At 44.1% G+C, this 19,287-nt stretch overlaps 1 protein-coding gene across 1 annotated transcript in view; it reads right to left on the bottom strand.

Moving 5' to 3' along the window:
* Positions 1-19,287, bottom strand: part of frmpd3 (FERM and PDZ domain containing 3) — a 50,464-nt gene that overhangs the window by 12,668 nt on the left and 18,509 nt on the right. Inside the window, exons 2-7 of the mRNA XM_036549148.1 lie at positions 5,352-5,470; positions 4,656-4,810; positions 4,193-4,295; positions 3,638-3,683; positions 3,070-3,174; positions 455-562 (exon numbers count right to left, since the gene is read on the bottom strand). Of these exons, the coding sequence (XP_036405041.1) occupies positions 455-562; positions 3,070-3,174; positions 3,638-3,683; positions 4,193-4,295; positions 4,656-4,810; positions 5,352-5,392 (558 nt within the window). The 5' untranslated portion in view covers positions 5,393-5,470. The remainder of the gene's footprint in view (positions 1-454; positions 563-3,069; positions 3,175-3,637; positions 3,684-4,192; positions 4,296-4,655; positions 4,811-5,351; positions 5,471-19,287) is intronic.

Here is a 19,287-nt window from a genome sequence, read left to right as displayed (position 1 = left end):
CTCAGCGCATGCCTTTAAAGGCCGTGGTGACCTTTTCTGGTATAGCTGTGGTTATTTTAATTTGACAGTTTCTGAACCCCTTTGAAATCCTAAAAACCCGAACTCATTCACAACTATATTTGCACTGCTGGTTCTAGTAACTGAGACTTCTGAGATTTGAGATTTCAATCACTTCAGAAGCCAGGAGTTTCTGAAAAATCTCAACTGACAATTGCTGGGGTGAGCTTAGTTCAGACTGCCCTTCAAAATGAATCGTTTATATACTCCAATAAAAAAAACACCCCCCCCCCACAGCTCTTTTTTGAATTAAAGTTCTGGTTCTTCGTTCAGAACAATGATGTCACAGTCAATGTCCAATGAGTGTCATTAATCCTACCTAACTGAACTTAACCCTGTGTCTCCCTGAAGCCAGAGTAGCCTTAATACTGCCTTTCCTACATGCACACATGCTTACCCTGACCGTTGTACGGCTGTCAAATGTAAAGGACTTGATTTGTCCATTCTCCAGGAACACCTTCAGCACATTGGGGATAAGGAGCAAAGAGTCGTCTTTTAACATTGTCTGCGAGAGAGCGAGAGAAAGAGAGAGACAGGGGATAAGAATGAGAGAATGAGTAATGAGAATGAAAACAAGAAAAACACATAGTGAATTGGACTGACTTGTGGAAAGAGGGGGGAAAATAAAATGTTTAGAAATCCATTTAAAGATCAACATTGCAGATCAAATCAGTTGGAGAAGAGCTAGAGGTGTGGAAGGAGATGGGAACTATTCTACTCCTACTTCAGGCAAAACCATGACTGTATCAGAGCAGACAGAGATGAGGAAAAGAGACTGCACGATATCTGCAGGATGTACCAATTGTCTGATATGTGAACAGTATGAGCCCATATGTAGCAGCTGTGGTAGAGTTCGAACAGAGCAAAATGTCACAGAAATAGTCCAGCTCATTAAAAATGCCTGTCACAAGTTCCATTTTCTCTGTTTTACTTCAGCTCATGAAATGGAATATATTCTAAGTAGACCGTTAAACTGGAAGGGACCTGTCTTGTCTGGTTTACATCCTTGTTATGAGTGAAGCTAGGAGAGCTGGAAGCTGGCTTCTCTCTGCCTGGAACATTCTCTCCTGAAGCCTGACCAGAGCTAAGATGGAGGTTTATGGAGACGGGGGGTGGGGGGGGGGGGTGAACTGCATAATCAATACTGCAGCTTCCCTCTATGGCTTCCCACAGGATCACATCAAGTAGTGCAAGCCCAGCCCATTTTATGTGATCTATTTGACAGGCCACGGTCAGGTTGCCACCGAAGACATGACCTCCCTGTTCACTGCTGGTTAATTATGTATTTCACGCAAGTAGTTGTGGAGTGAGGGTGTTAATGGAAAAAAATTGCAAAAGAAGGTCATGAATTGTTTAAAAACATAACAATTTGCTATACATGTAGAATCCAACCACACGATTCTGGTGTCACAACTTGTGCTCCAGTGGATTCAAACACCCTCTGAAAGTAGAGGTGCCAGCCAGGTCTGTGTAGAAACACAATCTGCTACTGGAGGTTATAATACATTGCCTGGTCAGCGCTTCTACCACCACTACCCTGCAGGTATATGAGACAGGGAGCATTAATGGCAGTGTTTAGCATAACAAAGGGAGTGCGTCTAATAAGTCACACAGGAACAGCGGAAGACCGTGGTGTCAGCGATGGCCATTTCATTATAAGAAAAAAAAAAAAATCAAACAGGGTTGCTTATCATGGGCTGCAGGTCCATACGTTTAGGCCCCCCGGTGTGAGGTGGGTGGTGTGCACACGGTGACATATGATCAAATTACCCATCATGAGAGCCCTACCACGGTCCTCATCTTTTTCCCTCACTGTCGATAAACGCCGGATCACATGAGACATGCCGTGCGCGATAAGCAATTGTGATGTAATCGATCCCCTCCAGCTGCTGTGCGTCACGAGAGACATATCTGCGTGTGATTAAATATCTCAGAGAGAGGAGAGGTTTGAGCCAGCCTCTGGGGTCTGGGTGATGAGCTTCCCTCTGTAGGAGGAAGACCCGTTTCCACAGTTTGCTTTTGGTCATCTGGCCGAGGAATGCACCCAAAATCTTATGAGGTGAAAACCAGTGGAAACTTAAAAAAAAGGAAAGAGGACTGAATACCCACATGGCTGCAGAATTTTATTTGTAGCCCCTGGTGCTGTAAATACATTTCTGGAAGCATTTAAGAATGATACCTACTGTCCCTTTTTTAACGTCTAAGAGGGAGCAAACATGGGTGGGATATCTTATGGCATTACTATGCTATTGGTCTGAAGGTACTGTCATAGTGTGGGGTAATGTTACTTGGCATTTTTTGGGATATTCACTCTTTCTTAAAAGTTTTTGTCAGGCCTTTTTGTAAGGGCTTTTCAGCCATAAAACACCTTTTGGAGGAGTGAATTATGTAATCTATCCACAGCCCCCTGACATTTGCATAACATTATAAGTCTCAGCTGTGACAATATCCAGGTAATGTAGCAATGGGCTAATGCCTCATATGTAATTCATAAAGTGCCCAGCTGTCAATAGTCGACTCAATGGTTTCTTTGTAAGTCAGCTCCCAGGGATTTGCACAGAAAACACTGAGAACGACTAAGACCTTCAAGGCTTGCGATGGTGGGTTTCAAATAATTTTGTTCTGGTGTGACCTGCCAGTATGTTTCTCCCATTGTCTGAAGGTCATCGGCAATTTAAAGATGGAAAGTACAACTGACATCAAGGGAGCATCAAGTCTTGTATTAAAAACCAGACTGCAAATTCCTGAGCTAATCTGCATAGCGGGTTATGACACAGATGATAAAAAGGTGATAAAGACATTACCAGCTTTAGATGGAGGGTTGAGTCAGCTGGAAAAGAGGTAGTGGCTAGATGAGGGGGGGGGGGGTTCAAATGCTGGGCTTGTTGGTGACAACACAGAGGGTATATGTTTGAGGGCAACAAGTTAGCGTTGCATGTGTGTGTGTTTGTGTGCTTGAAACATGCATGCATCTGAAGGTGGTGTGTGTATAGGGAAGACGGTGGAAAATACCGAGTCTGGGTCACTGATAGACACTTGCTCAGAAAAGCGCACTTTCGGGGGGTTGGTCCGGAGACGTGCCTTCTTGGCTGCACTAATAAAGGCAGACTTAGGTGACTAAGACAGAAGAGAGGGAGAAAGGGAGAGAGAAACGGAGGACAACTGGTTTAGATGACACTTAATAGAATATTCTACCCAGATCAACAGAAATGTTTAGCTTGCACCACGAGTTTTGCGCCACAAACAAAATTAAAGAGATACACACATTGGTACAATTAAACTATTAAACTGCGTCTGGCTTTATTGTGTTTGGCGTGAGGCAATTCTGTTTGAAGGTTAATGTCATTTGAATGGTTCACATTAAAGTCTCATTACGTGCTTGAGTCCACAAGGATCTGTGATTGTGTGGGCAGGGCAAAAACATGAATGCGCAACTGTGTCTACAGTTCTGTCCTTTTGTGAGAGAATAAGCCTCTGAGGGATCTGTTTCTTAAATACATGGAAGGGAATAACCCAAAGGCATTTCTGAAAGCCTTGTAAGAAATGTAGGCCATGTGACATTTTATGTGACATCACTAACCTGATGGGGTTGGAGTACAGTAAGAACAATGGATTCTTTGCAGCTCCTGGAAGAGGAAAGAGAGAGAGAGAGGAAGAGAGAGAGAGAGAGAGAGAGAGAGAGAGAGAGAGAGAGAGAGATTGTTACTCTTCTCACTGTTTGAGCTAGCTTCAGTGTATGATTTCAAAATCTCACAGGGCTGGAAGAAATCCTGACCCAGCCCAGTCTGCCTTTCTTAAGGTCCCTCAGGAAAACAATTTTTTTATTCCATGGCTGCAGGACACCATTCCCCTCAGTGTCCGTGTCCTGCTCATTCATGCAGTGATAGGAAATGCCAGCATATCGCAAGCTGTCCTATACTTCCCTGAGAGCAGCCAGTCAGAAAAGCACTGACATGCTGTACAACATGTGTGCAGATGTGAAACTACTGGAACATTGTCATAAGTTAATAAAGAAATTAAACAGGAATAGTCTTTTCAAGTCAATAATTTGTATCAAAATAGGACACACCCAAAATTAATAAGATTTATCACTTAACCCCTTCCCTCCCATCCCGGTCACAGTAAAGGATGTTACCTTACAAGGTCTATGACTCTCTCTCTAGAAACGTCGCTCACAGGCTCTTCGTTAATGGCCAGGATCTGGTCTCCTGGGAGAAGCTTGCCCGCGGAGGGTCCGTCTGAGACACACAAACATGCAGAGCCGCCGGTTGAGAGAAGCTTCGCGAGAGATGCCGCACAGGTACACGCATATACACACACACATGCGCACTGACACAGAGCCACGTTGGTGCACAAAGTGAGGCAGGAAAAGGGCCGAAGCAAACACCGTGTGTCACAGATACATAGGCGCTGTCACCCAGGCACATGTGGTCGCAGACGCACGCATACAAGGCTCTCACACACAGCACCCAGGCGCACGGAGTGACATGTGACAGAGATGGGACTGAGGGACGCTAAGGACCAGAGAGCCACAGACTGCTTCCCTCGGACTGCGCAGACCACACACGACGTCCACACGATTCACGTGGGTCTCCTACCCGCGGAGACCGAGCGCACGACGACGGGCCTCTCGCTGCCGGCGATGAAGCCGAATCCCTGGCTGGGGTGGCGCTGAATGCAGACCTGTCGAGCTGAACCAGGGGTCAGGCTACCACTGTCCACTCCATCGTGGCTCTCCTCTAACATCGCAGGGCTGAGGCACACACAGACACAGGCCCAGCAGGGGGTTCACTCACAGCCCGAGGAGCCAGCCAGCATCACTCCTGCCCTGCCCCGGCCTTGTCTGCCCAGGGGCCATTCAACTGACCTCTTTGAAAACACACACCCTTGATTTGATCAGGAGCCACTCAGGTGATCAGTCAGATGACCTTGAGATGACTGTGACTCGTCGGTCACCTGGTGGTCTCTCGGTGATGCCTAAACGTTCTTGCATTCATTGGAGATCTAGCTCTGAAATCTGAAGGCAGTATGGAGAGCACAGGCTGTGACCACAGCTAGGCTTTGGTGAGAGGGGAATGTGGACAGTCATATGCATGTAGTTATTACGCTGCTATGCAGCCAACTCATTACAAGTAGAGGGCGATGTCCCATCCTATGCTGTCCGGCCAGTGAGCCTTCTTGCCGCCTCAGAGAGGGGAAGTTGCATCATTCAATTCTTTGTTAAATTAATTTCCCCCTCCCCCTCTCTGGATGATTTTGGACCTAAAAAGGTGGGTGTGATGGCGACGACGCACCTTCCACATGTGTCTGTGTGTCCATCCCGGACCTGGGCCATCCCCTGAGAGGAGGGACGGGGACGGGGATGGGGCGCTGTATCACGGCGATGGACTCCTCCAGTTCTGCACTCATTCACCTGGAGGAAGAGTGAGAAACGAGTGAGAACAAGGAGGGACCACACAGGATTGGTAAGGTAAAGGAAGACGGAGGACTGAAAAGAGGGTGATTAAATCAATGTAAGGGGTTTATGTGCATGGAAGCCAGCCAGCAGCTATACCACCATGCTTCTTTCTTGTGCCTCAGGGTGGAAGCTAAGCAGGCATGGGCTTATGGGTAATACTGGGAAGGGAGACCATTCTAAAGAAAAATTAGGGCAATGCTGGAAATGGTGTTTGTAGTTCAAGTTGTTGGAAACTTAAGAAATCAATTCCAGCTGTGCAGCCCATGAGGACATGTTGGAAAAGAGAAATTTATAATGATAAAAGACAAACTTTGAATATCATTCAGGTTGCAGTTTACTATTTGTGAAAAAAAAAAAACAACTATATCAATTATTACACACAAAAACACACACAGTAGCTGAATTGAGATATCCAGGAGGAGGAACTTGGTGTTCCAAAGTGTGTGGTGAGTGGCAGCGGGCTTATGTCTATGCTCAGATTTATAAAGGGACAATCAGAATTGAAGAGAGAGCCTGGGATGTGGAAAAAGCCAGAAGCTTTTTCTTTAAAAGCACTCTGGGATATTTCAAATATATCTGTCAAAAAGCACTTAAATCCCCCAGAGACGGCACGAATCTGCTCGCCCTCTCTAATGGCTGCCTTGATGAAGGAGCTGTTCAACAGTCAGAACAATAATATACGGCGGGCCTCGCCTTGTCTGATGCCGAACTGTGTGTTTTCACTACACTGCCACTTATTGTGCATGTCTGTGTGTGGGTGAGGGCGTGAAAGAAAGAAACAGAGGAAGGCAGACCAAGGAAAATGAGATGACACAGAGAGAGAGAGGGAGAGACCAGAGAAAAGAGAGAAATACTGAGACTCTTGGTCCTGCTTGGTCCTTCAAGTACTCTGGCAGTACACACATTTGTGCATATTATTTTCATGCTGGCAAAGCCAAACACATATTTGAAAGATACTTTGAAAAATACAAAGATAAAATTATTTTCCAGTTGTGAGACACAGATGGACAGTCAGGACATGGGGAAAAAGAAATAAGGATGTAAAGCAAATGCTGCAAAGAAAAAGGAGAAAGCTGATAAGAGAGGCTCTTGAATCACTGAGCACAACACTATAAGGGAGACATGCCAGTAGACACATTCTTGTATTGTTTTTGTTGATAACAGTTGGTGATGAGTGATGACACTGATACATCAATGAGACTGAAGTGTTACTGATGTCTGTCTGATTCTTAGAGAGACAGAGAAAGAGAGACAGGATGCAGAGATAGCTGATACAGACCCATATAAAGTGATTTCAGAGATGGATATGGAAAAGTTGAAAAGTATTTTTTATCTTCAAACAGATTTTAAGGAGTCCTTTTAGAAGGCACAGCCAGTCAACAATGTGCTGTTACACACACACACACACACACACACACGCAACACCAGAAATTCTTGCTTATATTGTTATGTCAAAGAGAGTTTTTTCACTCTTTTTGAGAGAATGCTATCTGCCAATGCACAACATACATAATTCGCTACACTATGTGCCAATTCAGAAGTGTTTCCTTTCATTTATCACAGATATTACCTGCTGAGGAAATACATCTGTTCCAGTTGCACCCAGAAGCTTTTTTTCCTATGCAATATGGTTTAGATTAAGCCCTACAATTATTTACTTTCTATTTATTCACTGAAAATCATCCTCACCCTCTGATTGCTCATTCGGGCTTTAACAGCTCCCAGTGCAAGTGACTCTTATGCCTCACCAACTTACTGTGACCAAAGGATGGTAAGATCAAGGGTTCTGATGACTGACCAGGAGGTGGCTCAGAGGAGGTGCATGTGTGAGAGAGAGTGAGAGACAGAGGCAAGGAAGAGGGAGGGACACCCCCCGCTCCTGCCGCTCCCCCCTGTGCTTTTAAATCAACCCCCCCCAAGCTTCCCACTATGAACGGCCTGTCAAATGGAGGCTGACAGGCTGTCACTCTAGGAAAACTTCTCAAAAAGGGGCCTGACGGTGATGAACCACTTGTCAATTTAAGAGACTAGGGCCGGGATGGTGGGGGTATGAATAATTCATGCTGCCGCTCCCTGCGATGGCGTTCCGCTGATGAGCCGGGTGATCGCGCGGTTCTGCGCAGGCGCGTGGCTCCCCTCCACAGGCGTACGCACAAAGGAACCTGACGAGAGGGTGGCTAAGCGGGGATCAGCATCCATCAAACGGCTCCGATATCTGTCCACCATTCCGAGAGCCGACGTCCCCCAATGCCGGCTGTGGGATTTATGCTCTGGCCAGGGAGGCCTTGTAAATATCCTCCACAAAGAGGCCGGCTGTCATTCACCAGAGCGAAACTCAGATGGCTTACTCAGGTGGCGTGCCATACGTCCAGAGCATTCCTACTGGATGTTTAGGAAGAGAATTTGCACCCAGAGAATTCGCACACCAATTTCTACCTTGTTTGAGAGGCTTTCAAAAGATCACAAGAACAAGTATATTGTGACCAGCAAAATGTGTAGCTACATGAATATACTGTAGTCATTGGACCCTTTGGACTACATGAGTCAATCTGAACCCTTCTATTTTAAAAATGTTAGTTTAAGGTCACATTTTGGTGTATATATAACAAATTTAAAGGTGTAACTCTACTGTATTGTATGTGTATGTTCGATTAAAGTGTTTGTGACTGTTTTAGCTCTTCCCAATCATATCACATGACAAACTGACAGATATCTAACTCTGGCTGTCACACCCAATGATTCACAGTGGCTAGTCTGACAGATAAAACACACAAACAGGACAATGAACTCAATAAAACACAAAAAATATAGACAGCCCTAAATGACAAGATCAAGACAGAGGAGAAGGCAAACAAAGACGCAAAGAAGGAGAGCTGGGGTGAGGCAGCCGGAGGGCAATGCATCTGTCAGTCTGGATAAACAATGGCTTCGGTGATGGGCCGACCTTTCCTGCGAGAGGAACCAGGGATTCTGTCAGGAAACAGATCCCAAGGGCATCGGCGAGCCCAAGTGTTCCCATGGCTACGGTCGCATCGTCTGCGGCGAAGAGAGGTGCGAGCCGAGCCCTGCGCATATGGCTGTCCTACAGCTCCTCGCAGCAGGCTTTGCGACCAAATCACCAAGGCAGGTCCAGGCAGCTGTTCTGCTCTCAAAATGCGTGCCAGAATTTTAACATTTTGGGGTATGACCTTATTCCAAATGTTACTGAGGGTCACTTTATCCCCGTACTTGCTTGCTGCATTCGTGACACTCTGCGTTGGGGTAATAACAGGATGTCATGTTAAACTAAGTGCCACAACCGTAGTGTAACAGTTAGGATGCTGTGCCCGACCAGGTACACAAAGAGTGAGGTACTTAACCTCTGTAGCTCCAATTAAACTACTTGCATAAATGGATTCTAGAACGTGAAAGATTTTAAGCATCTGCTAAGCAACTAAATAGTGTTTCTATATAAACCCTGGATAATATGCATCTGCATTAATAAGGCTACAGATTAAATTACTTTTTAAATCATTTCTAAAATGCCCCCATTCAAAATGTGATTTTGCAATTTCATTCACACAGAAAATATCTTAATTCAAAGCCAGATTGCTTGTCAGTTAGACGATTGATAAATCCCTAAATCTGAGGAAATCCTGTTTGAGCCATAAAAAAGAACATTTCTAGCAATGCAGCATCTTTCCATAGGCTGGTTATACAGATTAAGAACAAAATATATCCCTTCCCAAACATACATACACACACACACACAGAAGGTGGGCACTAGGTGAGTTATCCTACTTCAGGCCAAAATGTAAAAAAGAATACATTTTCTGGTGAACGCTACCAGTTATTTGACAGGTGAAACTCATACCTTCTGTGGCAATGCCAGCAACAGATCATGAATTTCAAATCAGCCTGTGCTTCATGTAATCCCCTTTCTCACCGCAATTGTCTTTTACTCATCCTCTCCCTTTCCAGTCTTTTACGCACACAGATAATCTGATTTTTGTAATAATAGTAATAGATGCTAAAAATGCTCATAGGGTTTGGAGACTCATCATGCTGAGGAGCTATCCCAGTCCCTCAACTGAACTGAAGGCAGGGCTAGGATTAGTTATTATTGCCAGTTATTATGATTCCACTCCAGTCTCATTCCACTGCATTAGACTCTCGCACCTTTGTCTTCGCCCTTCTCTTTCTATTCAGGATGGTCACTTTATAGCAGTCATGACACGCTCAGTTCACCAATGGACCTTTCTTTGGTTAGTTTGACCACATCTCCTCCGCTTCACCATTCCCCTGGCTCTCCCCTTTTTGCAGAGATTGAACTTCCAAAGAGGCTTGTGGGCAAGCACAAAATCAATGGCGACGCAACACATTAAAGCAATTTTAATGCAGCAATCAGCTCATACGAAGCAAAGCCTGAGTATTGTACTGTAACTTTATATTGCAATGTACACCAAAGCGACATTCTGCTTTTGGATGGAGTGATCAGAGAGTTGCTTAAATGGCAGCAGATTGCCTGGTCAGCATAAGGAGCAATGCAGAGTTCTACCTGGCCAATGTCCCAGCCTTGTCCCTGACTCTTACTGGAGTATGAAGGCTGGTCACCCTCTGCTCATACGCCTCACAAATTGCTCCCCTGCCAATGCCAGATGGCAGCCATTTAGAAAGCACAGTTAAGTGGTTTCACGCCAGGTTTTCAAACTTGTTGCTCTGCTTTTTTTCCGGTCTCCCCCTCTCTTATTCTCTTCATATGATCGACTGCTGGTCTGAAAATTATTCAATGGATCACGCAGACAGGAAAAACCAACAGTGCTAAACCTGTGATTGATGTGGCACAGAAGGAGTCATGATATTGTACATGTAATTGGGAATTCAAATTTTCACCGCATGTGTTCATGTATGATGTGGTGTCAGTCAATCTGACCTTTCATATGGATTAAGGGGTATTCTATGTTCACATGGCTGATAATGCCCCCATAGAACTGCTCCCATGCAAACTACCACAGTCAAGCTTTCATGACCTGCAGCCTCCAGAAGTGGATTTGCACCCAAAGTTTGTGTCACAAGAAATATTTTCCAAAAATTAAGTAAAAATTCACAATTTTATCTTTACCATGTGCCCAGTTGCACAGAAATGTAGTACAGTCACATTTTGCTTAGATCATTATAAATCTGTCAAGTTTTGTGGAATTTAAATGGCTGGTTTCATAATATCTGAAACATTGAAACCAAGACTTCAAATTGATTGGCCTATGTAAACTGAAATTATTATTCGCACTTTATGTTGTGCATAGTACGATGGTTAAATGCGTGAAATTTTACACATGTAAGACTTATGGTTCACAAGGAAAAAATATTTTAAGGTTTTTTTTTTCAATATTTATAAGTTGGAAAACATTGTCGATGTATAGTTTATGCCTTATTTATAGTAATGTTTTGTAATGACGCAATTTGGCTGCCTCATTGAATTTTGCAGCTAAATCATGGGGCCTGATGACTGGGACAGTGGTGGAACAAATTGGCTTCATGCTTCCTGGAACAGGGGGTGGGTACTCAACCAGTTTGTCCTCATCTCAAATCTCTCAAGCACCCAGCGAGTTGCTCAGATGATGTCAGGGGAGAAATGCCTATCCTCCAATGAGTGCCCAGTCCACTGCAATTCATAAGTTGCTGTGTTGAGACTTTCGGTGCCAGTTTGTGATTCCAAAATAGGGTTGCACAAAAGGGAAAAATTATAAAATGATGATGATGATAATGATGATAATGATTATTATGAAACTGACACCTTGTTTATTGGTGGTTACAGTAATATACAGTGATATACACAAATACACAAATGACACAAGGAATTGAGACTGAAAGCATTATTTTGTGCCTGTGCACTTGCCTGTGTATGTGTGTCTGTGTGCATGTCTGTGTGTCTGTGTGTGAGTGTGCATGTGTATGCGTCAACGTGTGCTGGGTGCTGGTGGTAAATGCAGACGTCAGAGGGCTTTGCGACTGGTCTCCATGGAGAGTATTTGTTGGAGGTACTGTGTCAGCATTTTGTTCATGTGGCCGGGTTTATTAGCCTCCCAGCACAGATTCATCATGCTAAGAGTTCATGTCCAACCACCACCCACCAGCCGTGCAGCCATCTGGAAAAAATACACACCCACAAAAAAGCTTACTGCAGCCTACAAGAGTGTATTTAATTAAGAACAAAGGATAGGAATACAGAAATAGAAAGAGAGACTGGGGTGGGAGGGAAAGACAAGGTATGCTGTATAAGCAGTCCTTTTGCTACTAATAGAGCCTTTTGTATGTGACACCAAATCCATTTGAAAGGGAACAACGGTCACAAATTTTGGATCGCATAATTATCCAACTCTGAAGAAAAAGAAGCGACGAAAGTATTTTAAATCCTCAGTCCTCTTCACAAAAAGTAGTCTCTATGGATGACACAAGCCATAATTGTTGCCGCTGACAAAACATTTGATAACTGAATCAACAGCAATGGAAATAGGTTTCAGAATAATAACCTTTTCCCTGAGGATCTCAAAGGAGGCTGTGCTAGGCTAAAGAGAGGGTTACTGTCATTAGCCCAGCTATCTCTATTGATCTTTTTCTCTTTTCCGTAATTCTGTCCTCGTCTTGCATTACTACTCGGCAACAAAAAAAAAGGGATGAAAAGCAAGTATAAATGAGTGCATTCGTGGGGCACTATTGAAAATGGTTTTTGAAAAGGGACGAATGTGGATTAATTCATGACTCAACCGCCCCCATTGCGAACAGAACCTGTTCCAGACACACTGCCCTGGCCCTGCTTAGTCACACTGTGTTTTTTCCTCAGAACATACTGTGAGTCAGTGCGCAGTGACCCACCGCAAAATATGCGCACACTGGCTTAGCAGTGTACAAACACTGAGATAGGGGCAGAACAAAGTACATAGCAAAATACATAAACTGTAATTAACAGTAAAAAAAAAAAAAAAACTATAATTAGAGCAGACCCATATTCTAGGGGGCTATAACAATGCTTTTCAGTTGAACATGTGCATTAGCCTGTGCATGTTTGTGAGCAAGGAGCACAGTTTGAGAAAGACTCAAGACCCACCATCATCTGTGTGTGCGCTACATTGTAAAAGTGCATCACAGTCTCTATATTAACCCTGGTTCACCGTTCATTTCATGGTTTGTTGATGAAATGTCTCCTTTAAACATGAAGATAAGAAACTCATAAAGGCCATACCCTGCTCCAGGTAAGTACCTAAACAAATAATAATAATAATAATAATAATAATAAAAACACTGGCAATGAGCAGTGAAAACTTTTATGTTGAAATGACCATAATGCTGTTTAGACCTGCATTGAGAATAGGATGGATATCATTTGTGTTGAAAATACAATTATTTTTATGAAGTAACATTGAAAACAAGTAAAATTGAAAATATACAGAAGTATCACTATTAAAATGCAGTCATAGATCAGACACAATAAACAATCAGAGAAAATACTTTCTTTTCACAGTTAAAATGAATGTTATAAACTATATATCTCTGAAGTAAATAATCAAAAATGTAGGTCAGATTCTTTTCTGAGCTTTGGAGTTACATACAGTATAACCCAGGCAACATATAGCCACATGACTTTTACATCTGAGATACAGTAGAGTACAGTATTATCACTATTTGTAAGATGCAGTTATTCATGGTGGGTAACAGTGCCAGCCATAACTTTGTTACCCAGAACTCAGGCACTGCCTGAGGAGATAGAGGTAGTAGGTCTAAATAAGGTCACCTGAAGTATTCAGTGGTTGTGCCTTCTGATGGTTGTGAACAGGCCATTTTCACTCTGGGAGGTCTGATGTAAGAATGAGTGGGTCCTTGGCATGGGGCAACAGAGGGACGATACACACAGATGGACAGACAGACAGGTAGACGGACAGTGATAAGTGGAGGGCGAAGGCAAGGGTGCTGACAAAGATGCAGAAGAAGGTTTGCAGGAGCAGCGCAGGTGTGGAAGAGCCATGCTGGGACTATGGTTTTGAAATGTAATGCATGTCTCGACTGGCGGCCAGGGCTGGGACGAGGCAACAGAGCCCTGTGTGATCTGGCACAGTGTGATGGAACTGGCAGGGACGCCAGACAGCGGGGAGTCACAGCAGACCCAGTGGGCAAGCATCGGGGTCTGGGCCAGAAGCTGGGCGGTGCAGATAATGAGGAGCAGACAGATTGTTCCAACGCTGGACAGCAATAATCGGCAGGTGCAAGTCATACTAAACGTGTCTGATGAGACTGCACAATCCTCTCTCAGAAGCCATTTCGCTTTGCAAAAGCAGGGGTTATTTTGCCAGACAGCTGTGGCGAGAAGAAATATGGCTCTCACAATTCTCTAAACTACATTTCCCATGTGTCCCAGCCACGAGCAAGCTCTGATGGGCAGCTGATTGCCCGGAATTCCTGGCAGCTCTGCATTACTTGAATGAATTACCACACCAGGTGGGGAGGAAAAAAAAAACATGAATGAGAAAGATGGGAGGAGAGATAGAGCTGGAGATGGAGAGAGCAAAGAGGAAATATGCATCTACAGACAAGGTCGCACTCTTTTGCTGGTTAGGGTGTGTCGTGGCTGATGGACGGCGTTGCACTCCTGCAGGGATAAACACTCCATCTCTCCCAAGATCCACTCACAGACTCAGAGTTTGCAGCTGAGGAGGCTACAGCTCCCTGACTCACCCAGCAATAATTAATATGAGCATATCCCGCGGTGACCTTCACCAGCGCACAGAAATTAATATTGCTACTCATCAGCACGCCCGCGCCAGTGTCAGTCCGTGCGTTAAATAGCTGCTGAGTATTCCTTCACAAGAATACTGCATTACCCCCAAAAACATTACACTCTCCCTCTCTCTCTCTCTCCCTCACTCATTGCCTCTCTCCCCGTCACTCTCCTTCAGCACAGCTCTTCATTTGTTTCACAGCATGATGTCGCCTTCTCTCTTGAGCGGAGCTGTGCATCTTAGTAAGATGCTACTATGACACTGATTGGCCGATAGCATGTGATCAGCGACGCAGAAGCAAGTATGGCAAGTTTTAAGATGGAGCTGAATCCCATGTGTGGCATGCACGCACACACATGCAAACACACACGTACACACACACACACACACACACACACACACTCACTCACATAGAGACGCACACAAATCCCCCAGAATGGCATTTTCTGCCTTTGAAAAGCAGTGAATTAAGAGCGCTAGAAGGCCCTTGTAGGTCTGCATTGTCCTGGCTTAAACCGACGCAGAGACCAGCAACTCTGGCCATATCCCCTGACATCCCTTCTGCGCAATGGTGGTCTTGTCATCTCAGTAACCCAGTCACGTACGTGACTGTACAGAGCAGACACGGTGACGATGGCCCCACTCTATAATATCAATAAAATGACCATCCAATGTGCGAACTGGCAGTGCGTGACTGATCACCCCGGTCAAGTCAGGGGTGTGGGCGAGGTTAGCAAAGCAGACGTTAAGCTTTGCTGGTCTCCGCAGGTCACTGGGCATGACTTCAATCATAAAGGCCGGCAGTAGCGTAATGCTACTCATCCATGGAATAACTTTACACCATCTCCCTCAATAATATATTTATATAAGAAACCAGACTTTTACAGAGTCAGGGGATTGAGGTGTGCCTCACAGGGCTGTAAATATTGATCTGCAGCCTGAAAAATGACCAATTGACCTCCATGGAGGCTCTAATCTCTAGCTTCTATTTTTGGCCACACATTTTTGTTGAACTATCTACATGATTAAACTCAGCTGGAAGATGTTTGTCATCACATTCGTTCATTTTGTTCTCACCTCTACTGAGCCTCTGATTCAATGAATCCTTCACAAACAGCGTTGATCACAACCCCTTTAATCCTGTTTCACCTGGCGTTTTGTTCTCACCTTCTGCCCGAGATAGCGTTTAACTTGTTCTGATGTCCGTTTTAATATGCACACATTTACAATGCATGACATTGCAATTACTTCTGCTTAACATTTATTGGCAATTGTTGATTACAGCTGAACACCGGGTCAAATTTAAGCACCGGTTTTTCCAAGACCTCTGTCAACACTCCAACCTGCGACATACCACCACACACAGTACCCTCATTGTGCTAATCTGGATTTATGTGGTGGTAAACACCTCCCACCACATACACACACACACATGCACACACACACAAACATACCTCCCCTCTCTTTCCAGGTATGGAATGGTTTAACCCAGAAGAAAGGCAAGGTGTGCATTAAACTTACATTGCCACATTATCATCCATTTACAAAACTGACCCCTGCACTCAGCCTGGAGCTAGCAGACTCCAGTCGAGGGTAGCTAGGGCTGCTGCAGTTTTGGCAATGAGCAGGAAGGGGGGGGGGGGGGGTGTATTGGGCTTGGGGACACAATTTTATTACTCTCTCATCACGGTCCACTTTGCACAGCTGCTCAGGAGCGTGGTCTGCCGCTTCAACGGCAAGGCTCCTCGGAGCGCCTCAGAGCTGGTAAATTACACACATATGAACGATAGACATGGATCGCTAATACCCAATTACTCCGGGGTGTGGAGTCACACGCTGCTTATTAGTATTGTGATAAGGCAACCGCTGCTGAGAAATTAATGGAAATGCTGGTTGCAAAACCATGTTGAACTGATGAAACAGCAAATTAAATGCTGTGTCAACAAGCATTAACTCTTGATCTGGTGCATCTACTGTAGAAAGCAGATAATCAACATTAGAGGCTGTTTATGTGTTTGGCAGTAAGAGATGACGGAGTGAGCCGAGGTAGCTTAGTGTTTGTCTCAGGGAAAATGGCCCTCTCTGAGGGAAGATGACAAAACAGTAAAAATAAGAGAAAGGAGATCAGAACTGATAGTGGGAGAAGAGGATGGCAAGCAATTTGACAAAAAAGGGGAAGTGGGAGGAAAATACAGACTTTGAGAGATGAGAGCAAAGAGGGGAGTACAGCCGGTGCAGGAAAGAGAGACGAGAAATGAGCCAGAGAGACTATTACAGTAGTAATAATAAAATACTACTGATACTAATGCTACTATTACAACTACTATTACAACTAATATAGCTATATTAAGGCAATAATTACAATATTAAATATTTAAATCTTACACCATTAAAAATGCTCAGATAACAATGTAATTAACAAGCAAGGAGTGACAATCGACATATATAGAATAGAATAAAACACGTCACAGCACAATATCTGCAAAAAATAATAAAACAGGAAATAAATTAAAAAGCTTTGGAATTATACCCAAATCTGAGATATTAAATGTTCCCTGTGACACATATGTTCATGAAAAGAGGAAACTGATCAGGGAGAGCGGTTATATATGCATATTTTGTTTATTTTTTTGAATGCATTTTTATGAGATGATGAAATATATAGTGGCAGCTCTCCTAGCTTTGCTCCTCTCCACCTGAATGTATTTAATTAGAATTTCAAAGCTGACCCCTTTCTGTTCATAGCATGTGAGGTGTCAGCCTGCGGATGATTGGAAGGAGAGAGGAGTCCTCTTTGCTTTCAGCCGCTGGGGCTGCGTTCAGACAGAGCGGCTCAGACACCTGCCTGCTGGCCTTATAACTCCTCTGTCACCCTTCGGTGCAGTTCACAGGCACTGCCCTGACAGAAAGACTTGCTCAAGTGACAGTCACTCTCGACACGCCGCAGAGCCTCTGACTGTCACTGGCTCCATAAGCTGCATATGGTCCTTATACTTCCCTTTGCCAATTACTTTGCCCATTTTCCTGCATGCACATCAAGCAATGTTCTGGAACAGATTGACTGAGTGAATGTCTTTAGTTAGGGTTATGTCTAATAGTAGGCTACTGGCCCCAAACATTCAGTGACTGCAGTCCTCTCTTTGCTTTGTTTTATAGTCAGATACTAGCAGGGGTGTACTGGGAAATAAATTCAGCCCACTGGGACCGGCCCGGGGGGGGCGGTTTGGGGGGTGGGTGGGGGTGTTGGTGCTCGGGTCAGTTCACACTCCTTTAAATGAGGAGAGCTATACCTTTTCTTTCTCTGTTCTCCTGATTTTTACATTTTAAAAAGAACAGCTGTCCTCATTAAGAGCAGTGCAAACCTGTTCTTTTTCCTGGATTTTTCAATGGTTTCAGGCACCTTAAATGGGTTCAACTTTTAGTACAGTACTGGCCTATCCCTTGCTTAAGAAAGAACAAAGAAAATATTTGGTTTTTCTTCCCCATATCTGCTAATTAAGTCACATGTGGGAGAGGGTTTTCAAATTCAGGTGTACAATATGACTAAAACTATAACAGTATACCCCATCCAGAGTAAGTGAACTCATTAGCAATTGCAATAGGAAGCAAACACCTGGAATTATCAGTCATACACTGTGCAAGATGGGAGGGCTGTTATGTTGTCCATGAGTCCTGTATGTCCACAAAAATGCAATGATTGAAAGATAATGAATTACCATAAAAAACAACTAAATAACCATAAAACTCATGCATATTATGTGAGAATACATGAATCGTATTGGGACTGCATTATGCCATCACTTCAGCATGCTCCTACATGCATGAAAAGAATGGCCACTGTGAAGTTTATGCTTATTGTCTTGTGTAATGATTTCTGAAAAAAGAAAAACAAAAATCTGGTTCACACTTTAGGTTACAGAAAAGATACTATCCCATAAACCCTGAACTTTGATATTATCTCATTGGCTAAGACTGTCTCTACTTACTTTCAATTGCCTACTTTTACTCATGTTTCAAACAGGGCAAGCAGAATGCCATTCTGATTTAGGATCAAAACATGCATTGAAAATCATTTCTGTTAAATATTCATGATCCCTAAGTTACTCCACACCACAAAACACAGGTTTGTGTCAGATTAAAATGTCCCAGGGAAGCAGAATAATGGATTGTTCCTTGAATTGAACTGAATTTTCTGCTGCATTATACTCTTCAAGCCCTGGCGAGCTACAGCGTCCATTCTAACCTGTGACCTCTGACCTCAGCACCACAGGACGGACATTACAGACGGAACAGAAAGTGCATTCCTTTAGCGTCATGTTTTAGCCCGGGCCGCTTTGGAAATTTCTCGCTCGATATCGCGGCTCACAGAGGATGATGGATGGCCTTTTCCAGCTGCCATCTCTGGCTGTGTGTTTTCTGCGGTGTGCTGAGAATACCAAGTGCTCGCCCTTCGTGCATGTGCAATTACCTGCCAGGCTGAGCGGACCTCACCACAAGCACTGGCCTGGGCCCACACCTCACACTCCAGAGGAAATGGAGCCAACCACAGCTCACAGAGTCAAACAATCCACTGTGAACAGCTTTGCTGCTCTGTGTCTCGGGCCTTCCAGCCAACAGTTTTTTTTTTTCTGTTTATGTGGATAAAATGCGGCTCTGAAACGGTGATGAAAAAAATGGCACACAAACCTCACACAACCGAAGCCTCGCTTTGCTTTCACATTTTGGTTCCTCTGTGGATGAAGCCAATTTGTTGATGAAGTCTAAACTAGTCTGAAAACTGCATCTGTGACACAACAGTTTTCCAAAATCTAAATCTCCAAGTCCATAACCAAATCTCCTCATACAATTTGGAACTGTTAATTGCAGCGTGATGCATGGTAGGCTCTTCCATTAATCACGTTTTGCTACCATTGATGACCCGTGCAGACTGCCATTCCACCAACAATGGTACTGAAGAAGTTAATTATCTGGCTGAGGTCTGCCTGAAGGTTTTGGTACTGTTATTATGTTATTATGGTTTCA

Source organism: Megalops cyprinoides, chromosome 16 (assembly GCF_013368585.1).
Source record: "Megalops cyprinoides isolate fMegCyp1 chromosome 16, fMegCyp1.pri, whole genome shotgun sequence".
NCBI lineage: Eukaryota > Metazoa > Chordata > Actinopteri > Elopiformes > Megalopidae > Megalops > Megalops cyprinoides.
This window is presented reverse-complemented; position numbering and strand designations above follow the sequence as displayed.